The sequence below is a fragment of the Felis catus genome, chromosome F1 (assembly GCF_018350175.1).
Source record: "Felis catus isolate Fca126 chromosome F1, F.catus_Fca126_mat1.0, whole genome shotgun sequence".
In the NCBI taxonomy this organism is placed as follows: domain Eukaryota; kingdom Metazoa; phylum Chordata; class Mammalia; order Carnivora; family Felidae; genus Felis; species Felis catus.
In genome coordinates this window covers 20111597-20136968 of record NC_058384.1, presented here as the reverse complement: position 1 = coordinate 20136968, position 25372 = coordinate 20111597, and the positions used below count along the sequence as shown (strand labels likewise).

The 25372-nt window shown below is 51.2% G+C and overlaps 2 protein-coding genes across 15 annotated transcripts in view; one reads left to right on the top strand and one right to left on the bottom strand.

Moving 5' to 3' along the window:
* Window positions 1-1232: 1232 nt before the first annotated feature.
* On the top strand, window positions 1233-15735 carry CLEC20A (C-type lectin domain containing 20A). The gene is made up of 8 exons (XM_045049278.1): window positions 1233-1383; window positions 1463-1897; window positions 3435-3500; window positions 5379-5744; window positions 6844-6936; window positions 11906-12025; window positions 12807-12892; window positions 14723-15735. Exons 1-8 carry the CDS (start codon window positions 1233-1235, stop codon window positions 14852-14854), a joined length of 1449 nt encoding a protein of 482 aa, XP_044905213.1. The 3' UTR covers window positions 14855-15735.
* The window catches only part of RASAL2 (RAS protein activator like 2), a 362968-nt gene continuing 348614 nt past the window's right edge, over window positions 11019-25372 (bottom strand). For 6 of the 14 annotated variants that reach the window (XM_045048593.1, XM_045048587.1, XM_045048588.1 and 3 more), the window contains 2 exons: window positions 21230-21313; window positions 15494-20347 (listed from right to left, as the gene is read on the bottom strand). In XM_045048593.1, coding sequence (XP_044904528.1) covers window positions 20147-20347; window positions 21230-21313 — 285 coding nt within the window. In that variant the 3' untranslated portion in view covers window positions 15494-20146. The other 8 variants (XM_003999225.6, XM_003999226.6, XM_019821683.3 and 5 more) reach the window with 6 other exon arrangements.

Sequence of the window (25372 nt, the reverse complement as noted above, 5' to 3'; positions counted from 1 at the left end):
CCAGTTCTTCAGTCTTATTGTCCTCTCCTAGGGCATCTGGCATGAGGCCGATCCCTTAAGGCCTAGGAACCCCCCCCCCCCGCCCCCACCATCCTGGCAGCAGACCCTTCATCCCCCTCCACCCCTGCAGGGCCTGACGGGGCAGAGTAGCCCTTGACCAGCTGTTTGTGAGGACCCCACAAGGGCATGGAGTCAGGAAGGAAGGAAGCCAACATTGAGATCTCGGGGCTTCGGGTTGGCTCTTGGGAGATGTGTGACCTGCTCATTAGTTCCTTCCTTCCTTCCTTCCTTCTTCCCTCCTCTCCCTCCCTCCCTTCCTTCCTCCCTTCCTTCCTTTCTTGTTTCTTTCCCCCTCACCTTCCCTTCCTTCCTTCCTCTCTTCCTTCCTCCCCCCTCCCTTCATCTTTTCCTTCCTTCTCCCTCCCTCCCTCTCTTCCTTCCTTCCCCCCTTCCCTTCCTTCCTTCCTTGTTTCTTCCCCCCTTTCCCTGCCTTCCTTCCTTCCTTCCTCTCTTCCTCCCTCCCTCCCTTTCCCTCTCTTCCTTCTTCCCTCTTTTCCTTCCTTCCTCCCTCCTTCCTCCCTCCCTTTCTTGTTTCTTCCCCCCTTTTCCTTCTTTCCTTCCTTCCTTCCTTCCTTCCTTCCTTCCTTCCTTCCTTCCTTCCTCCCTCCCTCCCTCCCTCCCTCCCTCCATTCATTTCCTTCTGATGTGCTGGACACTGGGGATATAAGGATGAATGAATAAAGCTCATTCTTTGCTCCCAAGTTGCTTGCACCTGGTGGTGGAGACAGACAAACAAAAAGGTCCTTACCCTGGGGGTTTTACAAAATTCTGATGCCAGCCCAGCAAATGCAGATCCTTGTTGTGGGGTGGGCCTGCACATCAGTGTATTCGGAAAACTCCCAGGTGGTTTTCATGTGCAGCCCTTGTTCTGAGCCCTGCCTACAACAGGGTGGTTTTCTGCTATGATTCAGGGCCTGGCCCTGGAAACTCCTCCCATGGTCCTTGTGTCCTGGCTCTGTCCCTTCCCGCTGGGTGGCCTTGGTCAAGTCCCTTAACTCTCTGTGACTGGGTTTCCTCATTTGCAAAACAGGCATGGTGATGTCCCTCCTGGGGAGTTACTGGAAAGATTCCATGAGCTGCAGGCACACCGAGCCGTGAGGGCTCAGTCAACACGGGATATTGTTACTAAGCACTAACAAAGGAGCACTGAGCAAATGGGAAGGGTGTAGAGGATGGGGCAGAGGGCTGAGCAGTTACTTGGGCAAAGGCAAGTGGGGAGAGAAGGACCCTGGAGAACGAGGGACTGGGGGGAGCAGGGGGTGGGGAGTGGCCAGTCCTTCCAGGCCCAGAGCGCAGCTTGTGCAAAGGCCCAGAGGCACAGCTGTGTGGGAGGGAAGAGCCCGCGGTAAGGGGTGGAGCGGGGGGCGGGGGGAAAGAGGCCTGGGAGGCTCCCTGTGCTGAGGCCGGAAGCTCTTTGGGGACCAGGGGTGGGTTGGGGGCAGCCATGCGCCACCGGCCTCTCCTGTCCCAGCCCTGCAGCTGCTGAACAGTGGCAAGACGTTCTCGAGGGTGGAGGCGACGCTGAGCTGGTCTGAGGCCCTGCGGTACTGCCGGCGGCACCACACGGACCTGGCCGACCTGCAGAGCATGAACAGCGTGAGCAGCATGAGCTCCCTCTACTCCCTCACGAGCAGCACCGAGGCGTGGATCGGCCTCTTCTTCGACGTGCGCGTGCGCGGCCTGAGCTGGTCCAGCGGCTCCACCTTCACGGCGCCGGTGTGGAGCTCAATGCCGGTGTTCGCCGAGGGCGTCTGCGCCACTCTGTATTCCGTATCCGTCTTCCCCAACCTCGGGGCCGCCTCGTGCACCGCGCAGAAGCCCTTCATCTGCTACTACGGTGTGTGTTCGTGTGTTCGAGTCCGGTCCTGCGCCCGCTCTTCCTCCGGGGTGGCTTCTCCCGAGCAGGTGGGGGGTGGGGTGGGGTGGGGTGGGGGGCGGGCCCTCTCACGTCCTTCCCAGGACGAGGACGACCCGCTGTTCTCTTAACCCCGCCGCTACACGCGTCTCTGCAGCCTTGGTTTCTATCTCCTCTGTCCCTCGTTCCTCCGACTCCGTCAGAGAAGCAGGTGGCAATCAGCGTGGAGAGAAGGTGAAATCTGGGCTGTCCCCTCCTGCCGGTTAGGGATTTGGGAGAAGAGGAAAAAGAAAGGGAGGAAAAAGGAAAAGCGGGTGGGGGATCCGCTTGCGTCTGCGCAGCAAAGGCAGCAGAATTCAGCGTTGCTCTTCCCACAGAGCACAGGTCCGGTTTTTCCTCTCATGGTGGCAGGGAGAGTAGTGGATGGGAACCAACCCCTTCGGACATCCCTGCAGGAAATCGGCGGTGCTCAAGGGCCCCGTCCTGACCCCATCTTGGCCCCATCCTGCCCCTGCTGGTCCCTCTCTGCCCATGCCACCGTCCTGGGGGGAATCACACAGGGGGATAGTTACAGACCAGATGGCACTTTTCTGGTCAAAAGCTTCTGCTTTTCTGTGTCAGCCGAAGCCCAGCCCAACTCTGTGTCACCCAAACCCCTCAAACAGGGGCACGGAGCACAGCTGGACACCTCCCCTGTTTTCCGCGACTCCGGCGCCTGTCATGGGGCCTGGAAATACAGCCCACGGGGGCGAGGCTTGACCTTCAGATTCCCAGGCCAGTAGAGACGGTCAGGAGTGCTGGATGTGCAGGGGTGGGAGCCCCTCAAAGAAAGGGCCCTGGGCGCAGGCTCTCCCCTCCTCCCTCTGGTGTCCTTGGGCTCCACTGAGGCACGTCCTGACTCCACAAGTCCTCCACCCTGGTCTTTGGTGGGGGGAGGTGGGGGGTGGGAGGGTCTGCCCTGCCCCCACAGTCAGTTCTCAACACAGAATGAGCTCTTAAAAAATACAAACCAGGTCACTCTGCTCCAACACATTCAATAGGTGGCTTAGCACTTAGGGTCACGTCCCTTTTGAGGCCGACCAGGCCCTGCCTGACCTTTTTGGCCTCATCTCCTCTCCCTGCCCCTGGCCACACTGGCGCCCTGCTCCTCAGACACACGCTGCCCTTTCCCACTTAGGGGCTTGGCCTTCGCTCTGCCTGGGGATCTCCTTCTACGACTTTGCAAGGCTGGCTCCTTCATATTCTCTTCAAAGGCCAGGATCCTGTTTGTCTAATTTCTGCTGTTTTCCCCGGGCCCAGAACAGTGTCTGCCACAAAATAGGGGCTTTCTCTGTCTCTCAATCTCCCTCTTTCTCGTCCTGTATATATTTCTTGCCCTGTATATATTTCTTGAATAAATGTCACAGGGATGGAGAAAGCTGTTTACCCTGGAGCCCAAGGCATCTCCTGGCTTCCGCTTGGTTCTCCGTGCCTGCAGAGGTTCCCTCCCCGTGACGCATGCTCTGTTTCTGTTTTCCAGACCCTGCTGTGGGGCACCGCACCCCCACAGAGCCCGCTCTCAGCCCAACCTCCTCTCCAAAGCCAGGTATGCACCTGAGAGCTCTGCCTGCCCTCTGACTTGTCCACCTGGGCTGGCGGGCAGGGTCATGCCACCTGTGTCCCCTCTGCTCCTCCCTACCCTTGCCTGGCTGAGGGATCCTCTGGCTTTGCTGTCCCCGGGCTGAACCCCATGGAGAGAATCAGTCCGGTTTTATTATTCAGAGGAACCCAGACAGGGAAGTGACTTGCTCAAGGTCTCCAACCAGAGAGGGGCCGTTAATGGCCCAGGCTGCATCTCAGCTCTGGTGAGGCCCCCGCTTCTGCGGTGGGTGAGGGGGACTTCCCTTCTGATATTCCTGCCCTGGAATCTTCTGTTTTTAATTGTTTTTTTAAGTTTATTGATTGATTTTGAGAGAGACAGAGAGAGCGAGCAGGGGAGGGGCAGGGAGAGAGAGAGAGGGAGAGAGAGAATCCCAAGCAGGTTCCACACCATCAGAGCCCGACGCAGGGCTGGAACTCATGAAACTCGAGATCACGACCTGAGCTGAAACTAAGAGTCGGATGCTTAACCAACAGAGCCACCCAGGTGCCCCCTGCTGTATATTTTTTTTAAATTTTCTTCACATCGGGTGTAAAGAATCCATGACAAAGGGAATACACTCCCCACTCCCTCTGCTTTATGGAGCCGGTTTTCCGCACGCTACGAAATACGGAGCTGTAGAGTGAAGATGGCCGGACGTCCAAGGTGGACCTCGTCTGAATCTCATCTTGCCGTTTAATACGGCATGAGTTTGGGCACATCATCACCAACACGGGCCCCCGCTTTCCCACCTGTATGATGAGGTTGATAGCATCTACCTCTCAGGATGATAATGAGGATTTAAAAAGATGACGTCTGCCACATGCATAGCTCGGGGCTGGGGAGTCCTCGCTGCATAGAGGACAGCTTTAAAAAATCAGTTTAGATAGGGAGAATGAGGGAAACATCAGGCAAATCTTGCCGGGCTTAGGTGAACCAGGATGTGTCAGAGAGATTGGGAGGCCCTATTTGAATCTGAGGATGTGGCTCTCTGTTCTGCAAATAGAGGTGTTTCCTTCATCGGGTCTCTGGAATCAGTCCCTCAGGATCTGGCACCACATCCTTTCCCAGTCCCACTGTTTAGAATCAGATGCGCGGGCTTGTGTGCTACAGATGAGACAGGCCTGGCGAGGGGCGGTCGTGGGGGGTCGGCCCAGGCCAGCCTCCGGCAGAGACGGGGGAGGGAGGGTGCGGGCTATGGGAGGCCGGCATCCCGGGCTGTCTGAGCCCCGCTGGAAGTCGGGCCCACTGGGGTGGGCACGCTCTGTCTTTTCCCTGGCTCTCCAGATATGATGGATATCACCCCCTCTCTCTCTCCTGCCTTAGCCCTGGAGCCTCCTGAGAGCCAGCGCCATAGTTAGAGCTGCTGCAAATCACAGATGAGGCTGCCTCTAAAGGAGGATTGTCCCATTTTCCTCCTCACCTCCCCATAAAGTGTCACTACCTTTTAATCAAGTGCTAATTATTTGCACGCACGGTGCGAAACCAGTTGCGTACATGGTTTCGTTGAGGCCTTTAAATTAGTCTAGGTGCTATTGTGCCCATTGCACAGATGAAGAAATGGAAACTCAGACTTAGCTCGTAAGGACTTTAGCCACCAGCAGGGCTCTTCATCCCCGCCTTTCCTAATTTGCATTCTCTCGGCTGCTGCCATGATAGCCCATCCATTCTCCCAATGTGGTGTTTAGTCTGCCTGTAAAATGGTGGGTTTCCTCAAATCCAACACCCAGGGACCGGGACAAGGGCCCGAGTCAGATCCGAGCTCTGTCCCAGGGGAGCAGTGAGGCTTGGTCTGTCAGAGATCCAGGACCTCAGGCCTGCGGTCTCCCTGTTTTTTGCCCCCAGCTGTGGTCCAGATTGGCCGACAGACCTTCATGCGATTCGACCAAGAAATGACCTGGCCGGAGGCCCTGCGGTATTGCCACAGCCACCACACGGACCTGGCCGACCTGCAGATGGTGACCGACGAGGCGGGCAAGGAGGCCTTGAAGTCCATCACGAGTGAGACCGAGGCCTGGATCGGGCTCTACTTCAACGCGACCTCTGGGTCTCTGAGCTGGTCGAGCAACCTGGGTGCCAGCATCCCCACCTGGCTTCAAGTGCCCGAGCTGGGGACGGGACTGTGCGCGGGGCTCCGCACCTACGCGCGCTACTCCCCCCGAGTGTATTCGTTGGCCTGCTCTTCCCTGAGACCCTTCATCTGCTTCTATGGTGTGTGACAGTCTGTCCCCACGGGCCCTGGGCTTACCAAGGATAGAACGGGATGGGACATGGGTTTATTGAGCAGCAGGAGACGCTGAGGTTGGACCCAAGGAAGAACCTCTAGACCCTGAGAGTAAGAGGAGCTTCTGAGGGAGCTTGAAAGAAGGAGTGGAGCCCATCGAGCCTCAGGGCATTAGCAGTTAGCAACGGTGATTAGTTTTCGGGCAATGCAGGGGTTCAAAGCATGGACTTGGGAATCTCACACGGGCTTTACCATTTGCTAGAAATAAGGCGCGTGGCATCTCTGAGCCTCCTTTTCGTCTCTTGGAAAATATGTTTAACACATGGCTTCGGAGACTGAATGAGAATGTATAGAACAAACCTAGCAGAGACCCTGGCACAGAGTAGGCGCCCAGCAGATGTTAGCGGTTGTCACTGTTGTTGAACTCTAAGTGCACGTGAACCAGAGGCCTGCCTGGCTATTCTGGATCTTGTGTAGAGTGTATCCTCGGCAACAGGTGTGTCCTGCCTTATCCTTTTCTTCTTTTTTTTTTTTTTTCTTTCTTTCCTGCCTTCTTCCCTCCCTCTCCCCTCCCTTCTTCCTTTCCAGTCTTCTTTACTTTTTGTAACAGCTTTACGGGATATAGTCCACCTACCTTAAAAATCACCCTTCTTAAGTGTCTAACTCAGTGGCTATTAGTAGTCACAGGGGTGTCCAGGCGTCAGCACTAATTTTAGGACATTTTTGTCACCCCGAAAGGAACTCCTTGTCCTCGAGCAGTCACTCCCTATTCTCCCTCACCCTCAGCCCCACAGCCGCTAATGCACTTTCTGTGGATCTGCCTGTTCTTGGCTGTTTCTTTTGGTGGTTTGGATTTGATGAGAATGGGGATCCTTATCTACCGAGGAAGAATGATGGTCCCTCCCTTGCAGGGCTCCTCTGAGGATTAAAGACCCGGCAAGCCCCCGCCCGCAGCCGGCACACGCACATGCACGCATGCACACTGAGCTGGCTGAGACGGGCAGCCGGTGGGGCTGCCGGCAGGCCTTAGGGGGCACTCTGTGCCAGGTCGGCCCTGTCCTCACCACTCTCCTTCCTTACTCACAGACCCTTCCGTTGGGCACCGGGAGCCCACAGCTCTCCAGTCATCCTTTCACCCTCCCTCCTCAGAAGTGGCCGTGGAGACAATGCGCAGGCCAAGTACGTGTCTGTTTTTGGTTCTGTGTGGGTGCTTTGGACCTGTCCTTGGCTGGGTCCCAAGGTCTCGGGGTCTGAGAGCTGGAGAGGTCACCTGCATGCCCCATGGGATCCGCCCAGAAGAGGATTTTCCAGCCCACCCCCATCCCCTGCAGGGCCAGCTGGGGTTGGAGAAGGGGGACTCAGTTGCCATCAACCTCCCTCTTTGACCTGGGCCACTAACTCGCAGTTCCAGGGCGGGAGGCTCAGGAGAAGCTGTGTGGCACCCCCAGTGAGGTGATGAGGGCCAGCCTGGGAGACGGAGGGGAAGACTCTGGGCGGTGCTCCTGAGAAGTCATCGGAGAGGCCTTTGAGGTTTAGCATCCAGAGGGGGAACCACAAGAGAGGTGCCTGTCGAATCCGTTGTGATTCTGGGCTCCTCTGGGTGCAGAAAAGATTCCAGATGAGTTGTTGGGACTATGTGTGGGGACGTGTTGGGAAACACAGTGATGATTGCCCTCCTACAGCATGTTTAAATTCCTGAAACATCTTCACAGCTATTACCTGATTTTGCTTCCCAAGAGTTCTGAAGCTAAGGAGGGTAGTTGAGGGCAGAATCACGGTTCTCCTGGCTTTGTTGCAGATTCCTCTATCTGACAAAGGTATTCTTGCTTTTTCTGAGGACACAGAGAAGTTAGGGAACTTGCTGATAGTTGCACAGAGCTTTATTTATTCTGGGGACACAAAGAAAAATCAGGGGCTGCTCTCGAGGAGCCCAAGGTGTTGATAGTTGGTGTTGTGTGTATAGGCACAGGCATAATGGGGACATGGGGGGGAGTGTCTCAGTTCCTGTAATCATCTGGATTTTCTGGAGGAAGTGATTCTGTTTGTGTTTTGGACCACGAGAAGGAATTAGCTTGCAAAAGGGAGCGGGGGGAGTGCAGGTAGGAGCTGCAGGTGGGGTGCGGTGCTTAGCGTTGAGCGGGGACACCCTGATCCTACAAGGAGAACTCCCTGTGAGCTGCGAAGGAACGTGGCCCTCACCCTGACGGCAACAGCGCCAGGGCCTGGGCCTGTGGTCAGATTCGGTAGAGAAACTGGGTACCATCCTGTCCTCTGCTTCCCACGTAAGGTCTAACCTGGCCCCTGTCTGGCCGCCCCAGGCCGGGCTCAGCCCGGTCGGCACTGGGAGTGCAGGGCCAGGCGTGGAAGAACCGCAGGGCCGCCGCAGGGCCCCGGGAGCCGAGCGCCCCGCGCGCCCCGCTTCGGCCGCTGGACGCCACCCGTCGGGGTCCTTGTCCCACGGCCCGGGCCTGGTGGGGATCCCGGGCGCGGGGCGCCCCTCGCGAGCCTTCTCTCCTGCCGCCGGGACCAGCGCCCGGCGCGGCTCCCGCAGCGAGTCAGCCCCGGGCCCGCCGAGTGCGACCCCCGCGCGCCCCGCTCCCGAGAGCCCCGCGGCTCCCCAGCCAGGGGGACGGCTGCCCCGCGGCCTCCGGCGCAGCCTGCGCGCCCCGGGGACTCCTTACCCCGCGAGGAAGGGGCCGGGACCCTGCTGGTAACTGTCCAGGGCGCGCGACCTTGGCCCCACGGCCCGGGCCTCCCCGCCGAGAGCGGCTCGCCGTCCGGGGACGCTGTCTATCCCCCGGGGGGGGGGCAGGGAGCCGGGCCCGCTCTGGCCGCCACTTCGAGCCCTGCCACCGTCCACGCGTCCCCGGAGGTCCCCGTTACCGAAGGCAAGTCCGCGACTCCGCGGGAGGCAGCAGCGGGCCCCGTGCCCGGCTCCATCCTCCGTTCCCCCAGGTCGGCCCCAGACAGCGGCTCCCGGCTTCCAGGGAGCTTCACGGGGACAGAAGAGAGCGCCTGGGGACGTTCCGCTCACCGCGCTCCCGGAAGCGGGCAGCCCCCAGCCGGCCGCACGCGGGGAGGACGCCTGGGAGACGGCTAAGTCAAACAGGTGCCCGCCCGAGTCGCCGCGGGTTGGGGACGCCACACCAGCCAGGCCCCGGCGCCCGGCTGCTCCTCTGCGGTGACAGAGCCTGAGGCCCCATGCCCAGGCTACAGGCCAGGAGGTTGAAGGCGGGGTCGTGTGCTGGGCCACAGTCTCCCTGCCCTGGCTGCATTCCTGTCCACTCTACGGGTGCAGCCAGAGCCAGGGCACCTGCTCAGCCTCACTGGGTAATGATTTAAGGGGCGGGGGGTGGGGGGCGCGAATCCAGGGGAGAAACAGGCTATTTGGGCTGTAGGAGTCTGATAGCCAAGGGTTGGAATGTTGACCCTACTACTGACAGCGTGGCCTTAGGCAAGTTTCCTAACTTCTCAGAACTTCATTTTTTCTCATCTTTAAAATCAAGAAAAATACCAGTGTCATGAGCTATGGTTCAGTGCCTGGCATCTGACAGATGCTCAATAAATGGCAGTTATACTACTCTAATCTCAATTCACTAGTGAGATGTGTAGTGATTCATTCCATCTCCCGCCTCTGTCCTTACTCGACAGACGGGGCTGGCCTCGTTCTCATTTTATTAATTATAAATGATTATGAATGATCAGATTATGAATTATTGAGATTGTGGAATCTCACAGGGCAGGGGCTGTCTTGTGCCTCTTTGTATCTTTCCCAGGCCTTGAACAGTGATTTACACGTTGGTGGATGATTGAATTCAACAGTCACTTCCTGAGTACTGGTTTTGAACAAGGCATTGAACTGAGGATACCAAGGAAAGCAGGACCTGTTTCCTGTTTTTAAAAGAGCTTAGTCTAATAGGGACTAATAGAGACAACAGTCTGATAAGTGCTGAGCCAGAAGTGTGACCTGAGCGCCTTGGCAGGAAAGTGACTCATTCATTTTGCCTGGAAAGGTGGCGGTAATTGGACAAAAAGTTCATGGAGGATTTTAGGCAGCAAACACTAGAACATTCTTCCTGGCAGAGGGAACAGCACAGCAAAAACGGGTAGGTGTGAAAACGTGTGGTTTGGGAGTGAAAGCAGTCTGATGTGACCAGAGCGTAGGTCACGTATTTGGGGAGGGAGTGACAAAGGAAGAGGGAAAGAGGGACAAATTCTGAAGGACTTGACCTTGCGGCAGGTGGAGGCATCGGAGGTTTTCAGCAAGCGAGCAAAACGCTCAGAGCCGTAGTTGATAGAAGCAAGGTGGCTATAATGACAGGGGACAATGCTTGTCGTGACAGGGCGTGAAAGGGACAAAGCGCGGTTCAACATTATACATGTAGTGCACTCAACGGCACACGGAAGGGAAACCCCCACCTGTGCTTAGCAAAAAAGACTGGACGGAAATGTGTAGAAATGTTGACAGTGGTTACAGTCGGGTGATGAGACTATGCGTGTTTCTCCCACTCTGTGTGTCTGGATTGTACAAAGTGATTCATTTCACCAGAGGAATGTGCAGTGCTTCGGGCGGGGAAAGGAGAGGGCATTTGGACAGGAGGCCGACCAGGAGAGGAGGGGCAGGAAGGGCACGTGTGGGGCCAGCAGCGTGAGGAGGGGCGCGAGGGAATTGGTTTTAGGCTGTTTGCAAGTGATGTTAACTGAAGAAATACAGATGCAAACACATTTTTTAAAAAAGCTCAGCTGGGGCGCCTGGGTGGCGCAGTCGGTTAAGCGTCCGACTTCAGCCAGGTCACGATCTCGCGGTCCGGGAGTTCGAGCCCCGCGTCGGGCTCTGGGCTGATGGCTCGGAGCCTGGAGCCTGTTTCCGATTCTGTGTCTCCCTCTCTCTCTGCCCCTCCCCCATTCATGCTCTGTCTCTCTCTGTCCCAAAAAAATAAAATAATAAAAAAATAAATAAATAAAGAAGAGTAAACTATTAAAAAAAAAAAAAAAGCTCAGCTTTGTTCACTGAATCACAGAAATCCAAACTAAAAGCGAGATGAATTTTTAAAACGACTTTTTTACTTACCAGCCGGGCAAAGATTGCAAGGGGTGAAAGTGTTGATGGGAAAGTGGAAAAATCAGCGATCCTAGGCACTGGATGGGAGAGCAGACTGGAGCGGCCCTTCTGGCGGCGTGTCTGTTCTGAGATGGAAATACCCTCTCAGAAGCCCTGTTTTGGGGAATTAAGAAATAATAGTACGAGGTGCACACTTACATATGCGTCCTCCACACACAGGGCTCTTTTATTGCAGCATTATTACAGTGAGAAGTGGAGGCAATCTAATGTCCATTGAAAGCAGATGGGTTAAGTAAGTTACGGTACATTCAATGAAATACTATGCAGCGTTTAAAGAGAGTAAGGTAGATCTCTATGCATTCAAATTATAAAACCCAAGTGTGTGAAGAATATTCTATAGCAAACTGTTAACAGTGGTTGCCCCTGGGTCAGGGGAGGGGATACTTTTGTTTAAATATTTTACAGTAATATACCACAAAAACAATATGACCGTTCCATATTTGGAAAAAAAAAAACAACAACAAAAAAGACCTTTGCAAGGCACCGACAGGGTTTTGGTGACTGGACAGGAGAGGGAGTCAGAGAGCAGCTGAGGACCCTGGGGTCTCTGGGCCTCAGGAGACGGGCAGCCACATAGGGGAGAGGAGGTTGTTGGGGGGAGGCTGAGCTTGGTTTTGGAATACGTTGAGTCTGAAGTGCTGCTTCTTGATGGCGACGTTAGGGGTCCCTGACTGCCAACGGTGGGGGCTCCGGGAAGCCGGCAGAGCCATAAGGGCATCGGGCCCCTGGGGTGTGAAAGAAAACATCTGCCCCTGGGAAGAGTCCTCGTAATACTGCCCAGGCCCCACAAGTCCTGCTGTCAGGGACGCTCTCTGGGGGACGATGGGTAACAACGCAGGGGCTGGGTGCGTGAGCCTGTGGGGGCGGGTCAAGGTCTGGCCAGGACGGTCGGTCTCTGCAGCGGCTGTGTGCAGAGCGGTCGGTGGCTCTCCGTGCCCGTCTTCTAGCTCAGGGGCAGCCACCAATCTCAGACCACCCTGCTCCCGGCCGTATTTGCAATGGCTCCTTTATTTCCCCCTCCTATAGCTGTGACCACTGAAGGAAGTGGCAGTGCCGTGAGAGAGACAGCCGCCGCCACTCAGGCCCAACGCGTGAGCTCACCCGAACACCCAGAGTCTAAAGGCAAAACTCCGGCGCCAGCATCAGGTAACTGCCTCTGGTCACCAAGGACCCGCTCCGAACAGCGGAGCAGTTAAATCCGGACGGCCGCTCCTTAGCACAGGGCACCCGAGATCTCTTCGTGAGACAGCATCAAGTGCAGGGAAGGGAACCGGAACAAAAGGAACAAGGACGAGGAGCCTGGAGTTAGCGACCTGACTACTGTTAAAGCTCGGGGAGCAAGTATCCTCCCTTCAGAACCTCCTCTTCCTCAGCTGCAGAAGAGGTGTAGTAAAAACTACCCTGCCTACATCACGGGGTTGTTGCGAGCCAACGATGAGGTATCTATGCAGTGGTGCGTCATAAACTATAAAATGCTCTACAGATACAGGGCAGCCCTGTCACGAGGCTGCATGTAGTTCCCGGGAAGATGACAGCGGCTCGTGGCCCAAGGCTGAGCATGTTTATTGGCTCAGAGAACCTACTCAGAGCTTTCCGGGGTAGCGTTGGCCTTTAAAATGTGGGCCCAGGGGTAGGTGAGAATTTCCAGCGCGGTGCGGAGTATCTGCTTAATGGATTTGTTAAAAGGAAGGGGGGAAATACAGGAGAGACAGAGAAGGGGAGGACTGCCTGGCCGCGGCCACTGGCTGGTTAGTCCTAACTGTGGCTGAGCATCCTCCAGCCCAGCAGTTTCTTTCCTCTTCCTTTTTGAAATCCTAAATCTCTGTGCAGCATCTGTGGTGTCCGGTGGGCAGTCCTGTTGAGAACTTCAAGCGTCTGACGACAATAGGCTAATTTTCTCTGAACCAGGCAGCCCTTTCTTTTTCAGGGCAGGTCTTTGGAATCCTGAAAGCAGATTTTACCATCCCAGCTCTCCTGGACCCAGAAGATGTGAAAGACCAATTTTTGAGTGAGGTGAGACTTCAGACCACCCCTGCTTTTGGTCAGATGGCTTGACAATGCAAGGCGACACCGTCAAAACCAATAAACCTGGAGAAAAAGCTTGGGAACATGAGCTCCTCTGTTCCCACTGCTGTTCCCACGCTGGCTCATGGTGACAGGTTGGTGCCTGTGCTGAGACTTTTTCAGATCTTTTTCTTCTCTCTGTAACATGTTTCTTGAGCTGTTTGTTTGTTTTAAATGAAGACAGCGTAATCGGAAGGACCTGTATTGGGGTCTGGCTTTCTACTTGTTGGTTGTGCGACCTGGGGCAAGTAATTTAATCTTTCTGAATATCAGTTTTCTCACGAATTAGGGCCAATGAAACCTAATTCATATGGTTGGTATTAAGTGAAATATTCCAGATAAAGTGCTTAGCAAATTAGCACGTAGTAAGTGCTCAATAAACACAAACATTAGCTATTATTACCAGCATCACTGTTGCTCATCCGAATATACATTTGTTCCAGGCTCCCCACCCTGCCCAGTCCTCTGTTCTTTTAAAGTATTATGAGATGGGACATTGTGAAGAGGAAGAAGTGTTCCTAAATACTGCAGCAAAAGCTTGAAGCACGTTTTTCAATTATACCAGAGAATGATCGTTAAGATGTCAGAGTTAGAGAGTTCCTTACAGGTCATCTAACCAAATCCTGATGTGACAAGAAAAGAGACTGGCATTTATCTGGTAGCTCACTGCAGTTTACTCACAGGCCAAAGAAATAGCACCTGGCAACTCATTCGAAAACCTCACAAACTCGTTTCTAGAAAGAACGGTGGTGAGCGCGCGCGTGCGTACATGTGCGTTTGCGTGCGTGCGTACGTGCCTGCGCGCGTGCACAGGCCCGTCCGGGGCCCTGGGGAGGAATGAGCGAGCTCTCCGTGCATTTCGCTGTTGAAAGAAGGAACAGGTGCAAACGGTGCAAATGATGCAATTGGACATCGGATCGTTATGTTAGAAGTTCAGTAAGACCGCAGTGCCGAGTACTGGGTTTCCAAAAGTCAAGGACTCTTTTTTTTGGGTGTGGGAGGGAACCAAACCGGAAACCATCTTCCTTCTCTGGAAAATTAAAGCCAATAATGGGAAAATTGGGGTCAAAACGGGGATCTGGCCACCTCTGTTGGAATGTATCTGTTCTCTACTAATGGGGACAATTTCTGCCTCACAGCTTTAAAGGGTGGAAATGGTGGCAACCATGTGTGTGTCGGAAGGTAGAGGATATAGCGTTAGTTTGAGCCGCATTTTAAATTGCAAACAGAAGGCAAGGAAACACACCTGCAGCCAGCTTGTCCCCATTCCAGGGACGGGGACAGAGAGACATTGTAACAGACGCACCCAGTGCTCAGGGCTCAATATGCATTAGTGGTTGTTAACCCCAGCTGACGTTACTGCCTGGAGGAGCGGGCGGGGAAGCCCAGCCCCAGTCCCTAGAGAGATCAGTGACCTGGTCGGTGGTGGAGCTCAAGAGGCCTCTTTTCTGATTTCAAAGTTCAGTAGTGATTCTGATAAATGGGACTGAGAAGCACCGGTAAGTCATTTGTTTCAGCCCCGTTTGTCATCAGACTCTCCGCACCCCCCCTTGGAGGGGGTGGGCAGTGGTGGTGGAGGCGGGCGTCCTCGTGTCCTAACACAGTTGATTCGTGTACTTTCCCGTTGGGGTAGGTGCGATCCTTCACAGAGACTGGTGGGGGGCGGGGGGCGTAGGTAAGAAAAAGAAAGGGTATGGCTGGTCACAAAGAGCATAGCGGTGGGCAGTTTAGGCCGGGAGGTCACAAGACAGCAACGGCAGTTTCTCTCTGATGTTTCAGATCCGAGAAGTCTTAAAGCTTACATTAGGTCACGAGCAATTCAGATTGAAATGGGTTGGCTTTGAAGTGAACAAAAAACAGCCCGTGTCGGCAGACCCGGAGGCTTCTCACACCATCTTGTCTGGATTTTGAGTGACTTGTGGTCTATGATGCTAACAGATGAGAACAGATGTTTGTTCCAGGCGCTCAGACATAACTGCGGATATGCGAAGGGGTGACTGACTACACAGCTACACCTGTGAGGAAAAACTGGCCTCCCTGGATTTTATAGGGTGCAGGAGGTAAGCAGAGGAAGATGGAGGCGTCTGGGAACAGTAACCTTGAGGATGACAAGCAAACAGGAACCCAAACCCCAACGAAACAACACCAGTCCTGAAACAAACCGCATTCATCTCCCCGGAGAAGAAAGAGAGGACAGTGGTGGCTGAGAAGCTGAGGGAGGCCACACTTCCGGAGAAGCGGAGGGCACTTTCTTCACTAGCCACCCGAGCTGTTACAGAGACCTCAGGCTGCCCGGAGTGAGGAGCTCCCCGAGGGCATCCTCGCAATACGACACATTAATGGTGGGTTTGTCCTCCTCCGTCCGAACACTCTTTGCCTGTCCGGTGGGAAGTTCTCCAACACGTTGTCCTCAATGCTAAGCCAGAACTTCAGAAGAATGTTCCCGTAAGCACGTCCTTTCTGGTTTTTCGCCAGGTGTTCTAATCATCCAGATACATGCTCGAAGTAAGGTGGTAACATGTCAAATACAGTGGCAACTTTAGTCTGAAATGTTTAAAGTTAAAGTTTATTTGTATTCTTTGTAGGAATAGCAATAAAAGACCTCAAACGTATCTATATCTGTACATGTACAAGAACCATCAAAAAGTATTCACAGAACAAAAATAAATCTTCTTTAGAACAAACCCAGGTAATGAAATGCAGATATGGATCTCACGTATGGAATAATCTAAGTGCTACCGGCACAAAAATATGGCTTTAAAAGTAAAATAAAATCTTGGGTTTTGTTTTTCTAAGGTGTATTTCTCTTTCTTGAAATAAAAAATAAATTATTTAGAGCTATCATTGTAAAATAGTCATGTGCATTAACACATTCTTATTAAGGCCCTGGAGATGAAGAACAAAATCAGATTTAGAAGGTAAAACTCACAGGTGTGATTCAGGTCAGTGTGCTGTGCCGTCTGCTCGAGTTAGTTTTAATGCAACTAGGAAATATCTAAGCACCAGTCAAAACTCAACCTTTAATATTTATCTCAGAAAACTTTTCTGCAGGATGGTGGTCATTGAGTCAATTAGCACTCAACCTTTTGGTGAACTGGGAATTTAGAATTTTCCCTGGGGAGTTTAGAAGTGACCTAAGTACAATATTTAGACGTAAACCTTTGTACTCCCTCCCACAGACGATGGAGGCCCCCAAAACACAGCTTCTGTGGAAATCTTTCTACAACAACAGATAAATCTGGCTCTAGGTCCCAAACCAAATCATTTCCTAGTGAAGTATGAGAGCATCTGAATGAAAAATAGGAAATGAATAGGAAATTACGATGCATGCTGAGATAGGGGCAAATGACCACTTTGCTTTCCTGGGGTGACACCAGATTTGCCAAGTCTTGCCGGGTTGGTTCCTCAAATACCTGAAGATAAACTGATTAGGAACCAAAGCTGCTTCTTTCTGGATCCTACTCTCAGATCGATCAGTGACATTGAACTTCCTTTCCATCCCTCCCCGTGGTATGAATGACGATATCTACGTCAAACCAGATCAATTTCAAGTCAGTTGAACTCACGTACACACATAACACATACCGTACATTTTAAAGAGGAACGAACCACGGTTATAACGTGTAACAAATGAGAGCAGAAAATCTACAAAGCTCAAGAAATTCTGAGAATCACTGCTCCGTAAGTGATTAACATTCAGAAAATGGAAGCCCTAGGAATTGTGTGTTTTGGGTTGGGGGTGTGTGTGTTGTCTACAGAGATTGCCTTTCTTATCCGTGTATTTTAAGATCAGGCAAAGGATATCAGTTCTGTTCCCTTGAACCTTTGGGCTACCGAAAGGCTGCTATACACGAGTCCCCTTCTGCATCATGTGTGTTCCTCACGCTCTTTCACTCTTCATAAGATATTTATTCTATCTCATGCAAATTTCATCGCTTTTGTCCTTGCTAAACTCAAGAGCATTCATAATTGGGTCACGACAAGAGGATGCTTCTAAAACTAATAACACTCACTCAGACACGGAAAGAGATTCTACTTAAAAATTCAGCACCCAACTTATCTTGCTTTTAAAAGACTAGTAAAATAGGTTCTTTCAACTGACACATTGATGAAAACAAAGTATCCCAAATTCTTGGCCCTTGGGTAGGGGGTGGGAAGGCAGCTCTTTACCGCTGGGGCAAGCAGGAGATCTCACACCGGACTTGAGAAGGGGAAGGGGAATGGAGAAGTAAGTCCCTTTGGTTTCCACCCTCCGTAGGAGGAGGTGGCCCCCATGGGCGTATCTGACGACGCACTGAAGCTGTGGCACGGGCTCGGGAACCGCTGGGCCAGGCCCAGTGACAAGTCTAGTCTGGGCTCAAGGTCACATGGGACTTGGGCAATCCTAAAGAGGGTTCCTTCCCCAAGTTCAGTCCCACGACCAGCTTTCTCAGGAACTCCAAACTGAACATGACTAGAACTTAACCTAGATGGAAAGCAAAGCAAATACTAACGCAAACTCATTTGATGGCCACTGTCTTTCTCTGGGACTTCCAAAGAAGAACTGCTCCCAACCTGGGGTACCTCTGAGGCCACAGTGAGAGCCAGGGGCCGAAAGAACCACAGATCCGTAAACAAAGGCTGAGGCCGACTAAGATCTGGAAAGCTTTACTTCTAAAGTCCAGCTAATTCTCAAGGTCGTACACCAGTCAGAGACTCCTGCTTTTTCTTTCCCTGTCCAACACCATCACGGGGAAAGGTGGAAGCCATCCAGAGAAAGCTACTCAGGACCAACTCAATACTGAGTGAAAACAACAAAAGCCTAGAGCAGCCTGATTAGCTCATTTTTCCACATTTTCCTTACCAACAGGCTGCCCCAGGCTCCAACGGTACCTTGGTGAGAGTGCCTGGACCACAGTGAGTGCTCAAGTGTTTGTTGTAGTTACCTAGGTGTCATCTCCTGGGGCCGTGGGGTACATTGCGGAGACGTGGGGCATGTGGAGACGTGGGGTATACGGTGACTTGATGGGAATGTAACTCTGCTGCTTCGGCCCAGGGAGCCTGTTGCTCCAGGGACGTAAAAAGGGAGTGTGAAAGCTCTTTCCTTAATTCCTAAACCCACACTGTCCTTGTTAATAGCCAAGTCCGGCTGTCAGCTAGACAAGCACTTGGCAAGCACGTCACCTGAACTCCAAATTCCATTCAGCCATGGTCCACGCCGCACCCTGCAATGTGGTGACGTGGGGGTGGAAGGCAGAGTGGAAGACACTGCTATCTCACTCCACCCACGCCCTCCTCCCAGTAGAGCAGAGGTATGTAGTTATTCGGGCCGAAGCAAAGCCGATGAAGCAATACCTCCGTAAAAATGATCTGCTATTTGCTGCCGTCATCCATACCTACGTAGAAGCTCTTTCTTTCAGAATAAGTTCCACAGATTGCAGCTTCTCAGAAGAAATACTCAGAAAAATATTTGGATAGGAATAGGCTCAAAGGATAATCTGAAACTTCACATCTGGTAATAAATCTGAACTTCTAGCTGACTTCCAACTTTTGTTTCTTACTCTTTTTCTCTTCATTCAAGATAACCTGGCAATAGGGGGCTGCATAATTTTTCCAAACGCTTTGGGCATTTAATCTTCCCAAGCAGGCAGCCCTCTAAGGAGCTCCCACAATGCCAACAAGAAATATGCACCATCAAAACCACATCTGAGTTTTCTGTGTCGCCCCCAGCCCTCCAGTACAGGTAAGCTTATCCGCCCTCCGTAAGCCTTAACCAACACTTCAGAGCTTCCACACCTCAATGCAAGACATCACCCAAGTTACATACTTAAGGCCACTGAAACTGACAATTCTTTTACCAGGCTTTCTGCAGCACAGTCGAAGGCTTTTATAAAGAAAGGATGAAACACGGCTAGAGCTGAGAATAGCCATGAACAAGGCCACCTACGTTTACATCCCTCCTGCCAACAAAGGGTACGTCTTCAGAGTTAGTGAGATTTTTTTTTTTTCCTATGAAAATAAGTGATTTTGACCACAGTGTGCCTGCCCTAGGCTTAGAGGGAGGAGGTGAGACTATATAAAATAACTATCAGGGGTCGAGAAGATAACCAGGTGCCAAAGTGTGGGGACATGAAAACCGCAGATCAGATAAGCGCATGAGCAGCCTGCCTTCCATCTCTGACCAGCAGAAACGGGACGATTGTGAAGGGAAGTGTTTTAGAAGTGTTTTAGAAGGCTGTGGGTTGGGGGCGGGAGGGGGGAGGGGGGTTGCGTGGGGAGGCTGCTGAGACGCAAGCTCCAGCACAGAGATCCGCCTGGGCCCCGGGGGCCGTGCTCAAGAGGTCGGGATGCGAGCCTTGGGGCACCGTGAAAGGGAGGCTATTCACAGACGTGGAGTCTGGGCTTCACCCAAGAGAGGACACGATACACGTTCTCTTGTTTCCTTATGATATTCTGTTATGTAGAAAGACTCACTCCATGCATATGGCTCCCTCACGTCTTTTGTTTTTTTAATCTTCCTCTCCTTTTTTCCTTTTTAAAAATTTCCTTATAGTTCATAATTTGAAACAAACATCATTAACTTATTTGGGAAATGTTGCTTTCTCAGTATAAAGAACTGCTTAGATCTTGCTTAAAGAGATTCAAAAACCCTTTTACATTATATCTGACAGCGGAGAAGGCATGAACTTTCCTATTTGTGCAGTTATATGTACATATGTGTGAGTATATATGTATATATATTTGTATACATAATGTCCGTTTTAAGACGTCACATTCCATACTTCTGATAATCAGGTTTGCATTCAAGATGACATTTCACACCTCGGGAAAAAAGGGAAGTAAATGAGCTTCCACGACGGTTTCTGTCCCACAGTGAAGCCAAGGATGACAAATCGGTACAACAGAGTCATTATTGCCACATCTACGAAGAAGACGGGAGAACAGCTGGAGCGCGCGGTCCTTGCGTTTCTCGTTTTCTTATTGTATAGGAGTTATCCTGACTTGTGTGAGAGGGCGATGCTTTGGGTCTGGATTTCCTTTCCAAATTTCAGTGAGGGAATTAGAAGAAGCCATTTAAGAGCTAACGACTGAGATAAAATTACCCTGCCCAGAGATTTGCTAGTACAATGGATAAAATCTTCATCCCGAACAAAAATGAAGTTACAAATAGAAAAGCTGTTTTTTCGTTTTTGTTTTTTAATAGGAAATAGTCAGAGATTCCTGCTATGGTATGATTAGCCCTTTTCTGTGTGGAAGAAAGGGTGTTTCTTTTGGATGGCTTATGGACACAGCATATTGGGACAACCTCTCCGGGGAGAGTAAACCCTGTTGTGATGACTGCTCCCACCACGGGGAGGAGAGGGCAGTGGGTGGTGCAGATGGAGACGGGATGCAGAGACACGAATATTTATAGTTCTGTAAACTCTAAAGAGGAAAAAAAGAACACCCTTTATTACAACTGGGGTTAAAAAAAAGCCCCCTATCTAAAATGGAAAATTCCCATCTGCTCTAGGCAGAAGGAAATAAACATCAACAGGAGTTCAATAGAAATCACTCCCAAAGTCCGGTTTTGATGCCACAGCTCTTATCTGTGTTTTCCGAGACAGCGCATTCCCAAATCAGATTAGCCGTCCGTCCGGAACCAGTCTTGGGTTGGCCAACGGGATAAATTGTTTTGTTTGGTTCTTGGTATTTGCATGTTCTCCTACAGGACAAGGGGGCCAGGGTGGGGTTTTGAGACTGGCAGGGGAATCCCTGAAAAATCCATTCTGACGATACCCTATGTCTATCAGATAGACACTCGGTCTCTACCTACTGAGCCCCTGGGCTCATTTCTCACTCACACATCGTTCCTACTTTTTCCTCCTCTAACAACTGCAGTGCTTTCAACAAGAGGAAAACAATAATAAAAATAGTAATAATTAAAAAGGTAATCTACATTATTAACTTCCTTTTGGTATATTACAGTGGTATTTTCTGTACATGGCCCAGAACTAAATTCCCTATGTACACAAGAGACATGGGGGGAAAGCGTCGACCTTGGAAGGCTTAGCCTTCTGCCCTGAAAGACAAGGTTCCTTCTTCATTCAAGAGTTTCTCGCCACTCTGCTGTTTTGAAGTAGCAACATTCTGTAAACCTGGTGGGGTTGGGGAACGGACTGGGGACAGGAGAGCGGGGAGATTGCCTTCTGTCTCCTCCCACAGTCTGTCTATTCACAGAGCCCGTCAGCAGCTGCTGTTTTTGAATTCACCATTCTCCGTGATGGAAAGCTTGGTGGGGTTGGTGGGGGAGATGCCATTGCGGACCTGCACACTGTATCGCTCCTTCACTTGGGTCAGTGCGCTCATCAGTCGGGTGTTGGCCGAATCCAGGGACACGATCCGTTTTTCCTGCAACACACGAATCGGGGCTTTATTCGGGCTACATGCAGGACATCACGGCGTGATACTCCACTCAATGACTGTTCTAGTACTTTCTATCAAACAGCGGTACGCATGATGCTTCCCAGACAAATGGAACGTCTCTGCCTCTTTCTGCACACGACTCAGGTTCAGCTTCCCCGAGCCCAATGGGTCTGTGTTCATTTTCTCTCGTTTTTTCCTTTCAGCACAGCAGGACTGGTTATTAATAATCCCTCGGGACACTGGGACGATGTGAAAACGACACCATGTGTTACTGCAGACGGTGCAACAGGGTGTCAAGCCGCCTTAAGGTATTCAGTGCTTTGGGCCAAAATTAAAACAAGGAAATTAGGTGGCAAAGAAAGAAGCACCAGAGGTTTCATTTCACAGAGGAGAAGTGCTGTGTGCTCTACGGAGCTCGGCCCCCAAAGAGGGCACACCAGTCACACTTGGAAAGAATTCACGTTGTGCTCAAAATTAAAACGATACATGGTGGCAGTTTATAGTCACCAACAAAGTGAGGACGCAACAGCAAGAGGAGAAAAAGCAGCCAGAAGCTCAGACTGAGGGGTCGTTTGAATACGGGAAGGGAGATGTGGCCGGAGGGGATGCCGGAAACATAACACATGGAAACAAACAGAGGACACAAGCTCCTAGACTCATTCCAGCTCAGAGTTACTCCAGGAAAGCTTCCCAATAAGGAGACTGCTTTCATTGTACTTTTGAGTCTCTGGGGCAAAAATGCCTTAGAACCAATATTTTGGAACCAAAGATTGTTGACTATATACACTTATATAAAAAAAAAAAAAAAAAAACAAGGGGGGGAAAAAGGGCCAAAACACCCCCAAAATATGGCAATCTAAAGGAAAGCAGGCTCATCTGTGTTTAAAGAAAAAAAAAATCACCCCATCAAAATATTATCAGTCTCCCAAAGATTAGGAGAGAAACCCTAATCTTAGTTTCAGCAGGTGGGTAAATGAGCCCAGAACCTTTCCAACATGAAGTTGTCATCTTCCAGAAAAGGGGTTAAGGCTGAGAAGGGCGATCTTTACCTACGTCCATGAAATTGAAAAGAAAAAACGTGTGAGGAACGACCCCCCAAAGTCAAAAGGAGCTTTCCTATCCCGGCAGTGTCCGAATCTACCCCGGGGAAGGCGAAGTGCGGTAAGGCCTTCGCTGCAAGGTGCAGGGAGGATCAGGGAAGACGAGAGGGCTGAGGGTGGGACACTGGTCCCTGTGCTCCCGCAGCAGCTACCAGGGCCAGCGGGGGTGCCGAATGTCCACCTGGGGGAAGGGACAACGGCATCAAGTTATGTTCCCCTTTCATCTCCTGCTTTGGGGGTGGGGCAGCTGGGCTAAATGGTTTCAAAAGCATGAAAAAATGAAAACCTTGTTATTATCGTTAAAAAAAAAAAAATGTCCTCCTTTCCCCTGATGGAGATCTCAGGTGGTAAGACACATAAAATCAGCATTATTAGGTCAGCATTCATCTAGTGTAAGATTCTTTTTATTTTGGGCGGGTAACTCATTTTCAGGGTGGGCCAAACTCAAAGAAAGAAAGATCTGTGAGGCTTAAAAAATAGTAATTAAAAAAACAAACAAACCATAGTCCATGGAGTTTCTGGGATAACAAGTACAGATCTTTAACAAGCCAGAGGGGGCACCTGGGTGGCTCAGTTGGTTGAGTGTCTGGCTTGATCTCAGCTCAGGTGGTGAACTCAGGGTCGTGAGTTCAAGCCCCATGTTGGGCTCCATGCTGGGTGTGGAGCCTACTTAAAAAAAAAAAAAAAAAGCCAGTAGGTAAGGACTGGCCAGGGGTTACCAGGAAGTAAAGAGTGGGGACCAAATATGACATTTCCCTCTGATGGTTAAGAATCATCTCTGAACAAAATAACTGGTCAAGAATATCTTGAAATGATTAAAAAAGAAATTTCAGTATTAAGATAAATTATAAGGCCCGAATACTAAGGAACGTAGGATTCTTCAGGTTTACCCCCAAATATATGTCTTTTTAATTCGTAAAAAGTTATTTGATCCTTAAAGGGTCAAAAAGAAGGCTAAGAAGGGTTGCAATTATTTATTTCCTACAAGAGTAACAGCTGAAGCCAGATAACCCCCTGCTGAAAAGCTGAAAGTTTCCAAGTGGACAAATTCCCTTTTGTCGTTCCCCCCACTGCCAACTTCTCAAAATAAAACAAAAAGTAAAAGAAAAATAATCAAATAGGGACTTTTGAAAGTCAAGTGCAGTTGGCAAAGATGCTCTGACGTTTCGATTCCGCCTCGCTTGAAAGGCAAAGCAGTCTAGTCCACGCCTGACGGGAAGGATTTCCAGTGCGGGGAGTGCAGGAGCTGGAATGCGTAGGAGGCCAGTGTGCTGGGCCAGGGCTGGGACTGCTCGGCTAGAGCACGGACCGGGTTTACTTGCCTGTTTGAATAATCTCATCTCCATTTATGACCTGTAATTTAACACAGCGGAGATATCACTTTGCAACAGTAACTAGGCAGCTGCTTGCTTCTCAGAGGGGAAGCCCTTCTCTGTTCTCCATCTGAGCCACGTGGAGAGATCCTGGGGTGGGGGTGAAAGTGGCACAGTCCCTAGTGTGACGTTTGAGAAATGGTCCCCTCAGGTCCATCACCGGGATCCCCACGGCCGTGCCACAGGGTCCAAGACAGGTGATTCTGCCCTCACCAGAGGAATGCACATCCTCTCGCAGTGCCCGTTAGGAAGTGGCTGAGCCAGGTCAGGCCTCACAGCATAAACTCTAGGGGACGGAGAGACTGAATTCAGGGACAAGCCTTGCCTCTGGTGGCGCAGGACTGTGGACAGATGAAAACCAGTTCACTGGGCACCAGGCCTTTAGCGCTTTGGGAAATGCTGGGATCAGCTCTAATAGAAGGAAGGCAACCGTATTCAGTTCAGAAATATTTTCCACTGCCAGTGGCACCAAGCAAGATGTCAGGGACATAAAAGTATGGGCTACCTCACTGGGAAGCTTTCACCCCAAACGTGTGTGCATTCCATTCAATGCAGCCAGGAAGGCTGCTCTGCCCCATCAAACACCTAAGATGTAAGGAATGGATCTGATATAAAAGGTCTTTCAATACAAAGGATGCCAAAAGAGGTTCCAAGTCTTCTGCTATAATCAGAATTTAATGTGTCAGTAAGACAACAACTGGAACTGGAGGTTATACTTTAAAAAAAAAAAAATTAGCGGGGCGCCTGGGTGGCGCAGTCGGTTAAGCGTCCAACTTCAGCCAGGTCACGATCTCGCGGTCTGTGAGTTCGAGCCCCGCGTCAGGCTCTGGGCTGATGGCTCAGAGCCTGGAGCCTGTTTCCGATTCTGTGTCTCCCTCTCTTTCTCTGCCCCTCCCCCGTTCATGCTCTGTCTCTCTCTGTCCCAAAAATAAATAAACGTTGAAAAAAAAATTAAAAAAAAAAATTAGCTTTAGTGTTTATGACTTGTGCTATACGTGATACACTGGTTTTCAAAATGTGGTCTAGTGGGTTCTCCAAGTATTCTTCAGGGATCCACGGTGGGCCTCTGGTAGAAAGCTTATTGTACGGTAACGCCTATGTTCGAAAAAGTAATTTACTATTTTAGCCACCCTCAGGGTGATTTAATCCCTGAGCTGAGAATGGTCCTTGTTGATGGTGGTCAACATGAGCGGTTGGGAACTGATCTATGGAAGGTCCCTTTGGTTCGACCAAAATAGGCCATGGAATGAAAGCATTTGAAAACCACTGTCTTCAGGTATGGCCCCCAAATGTCTGGGTTAGCCAGTCCACAAGCCGACACTGACTGATGCCCCAAGGATCACATTTCCCCCATTGCTGAACAGTGATGCCCTCCTGGCTAACTTCGAGAAGGTCCTTACTGTCCAGAGCTTTCGAGGCCTGAGAGATCCTATTCCCTTCCTTGTTGTCACCGTCCACGCCTAGGGCTCTTGCTTCACACCCCATCGTCTTGTCCTCGATGTCAATATAGGGGACAGGAGTGGGCAGCAATCTTTGTGTATGGAGCCATGATCGTGACAGACCCAAGCTTC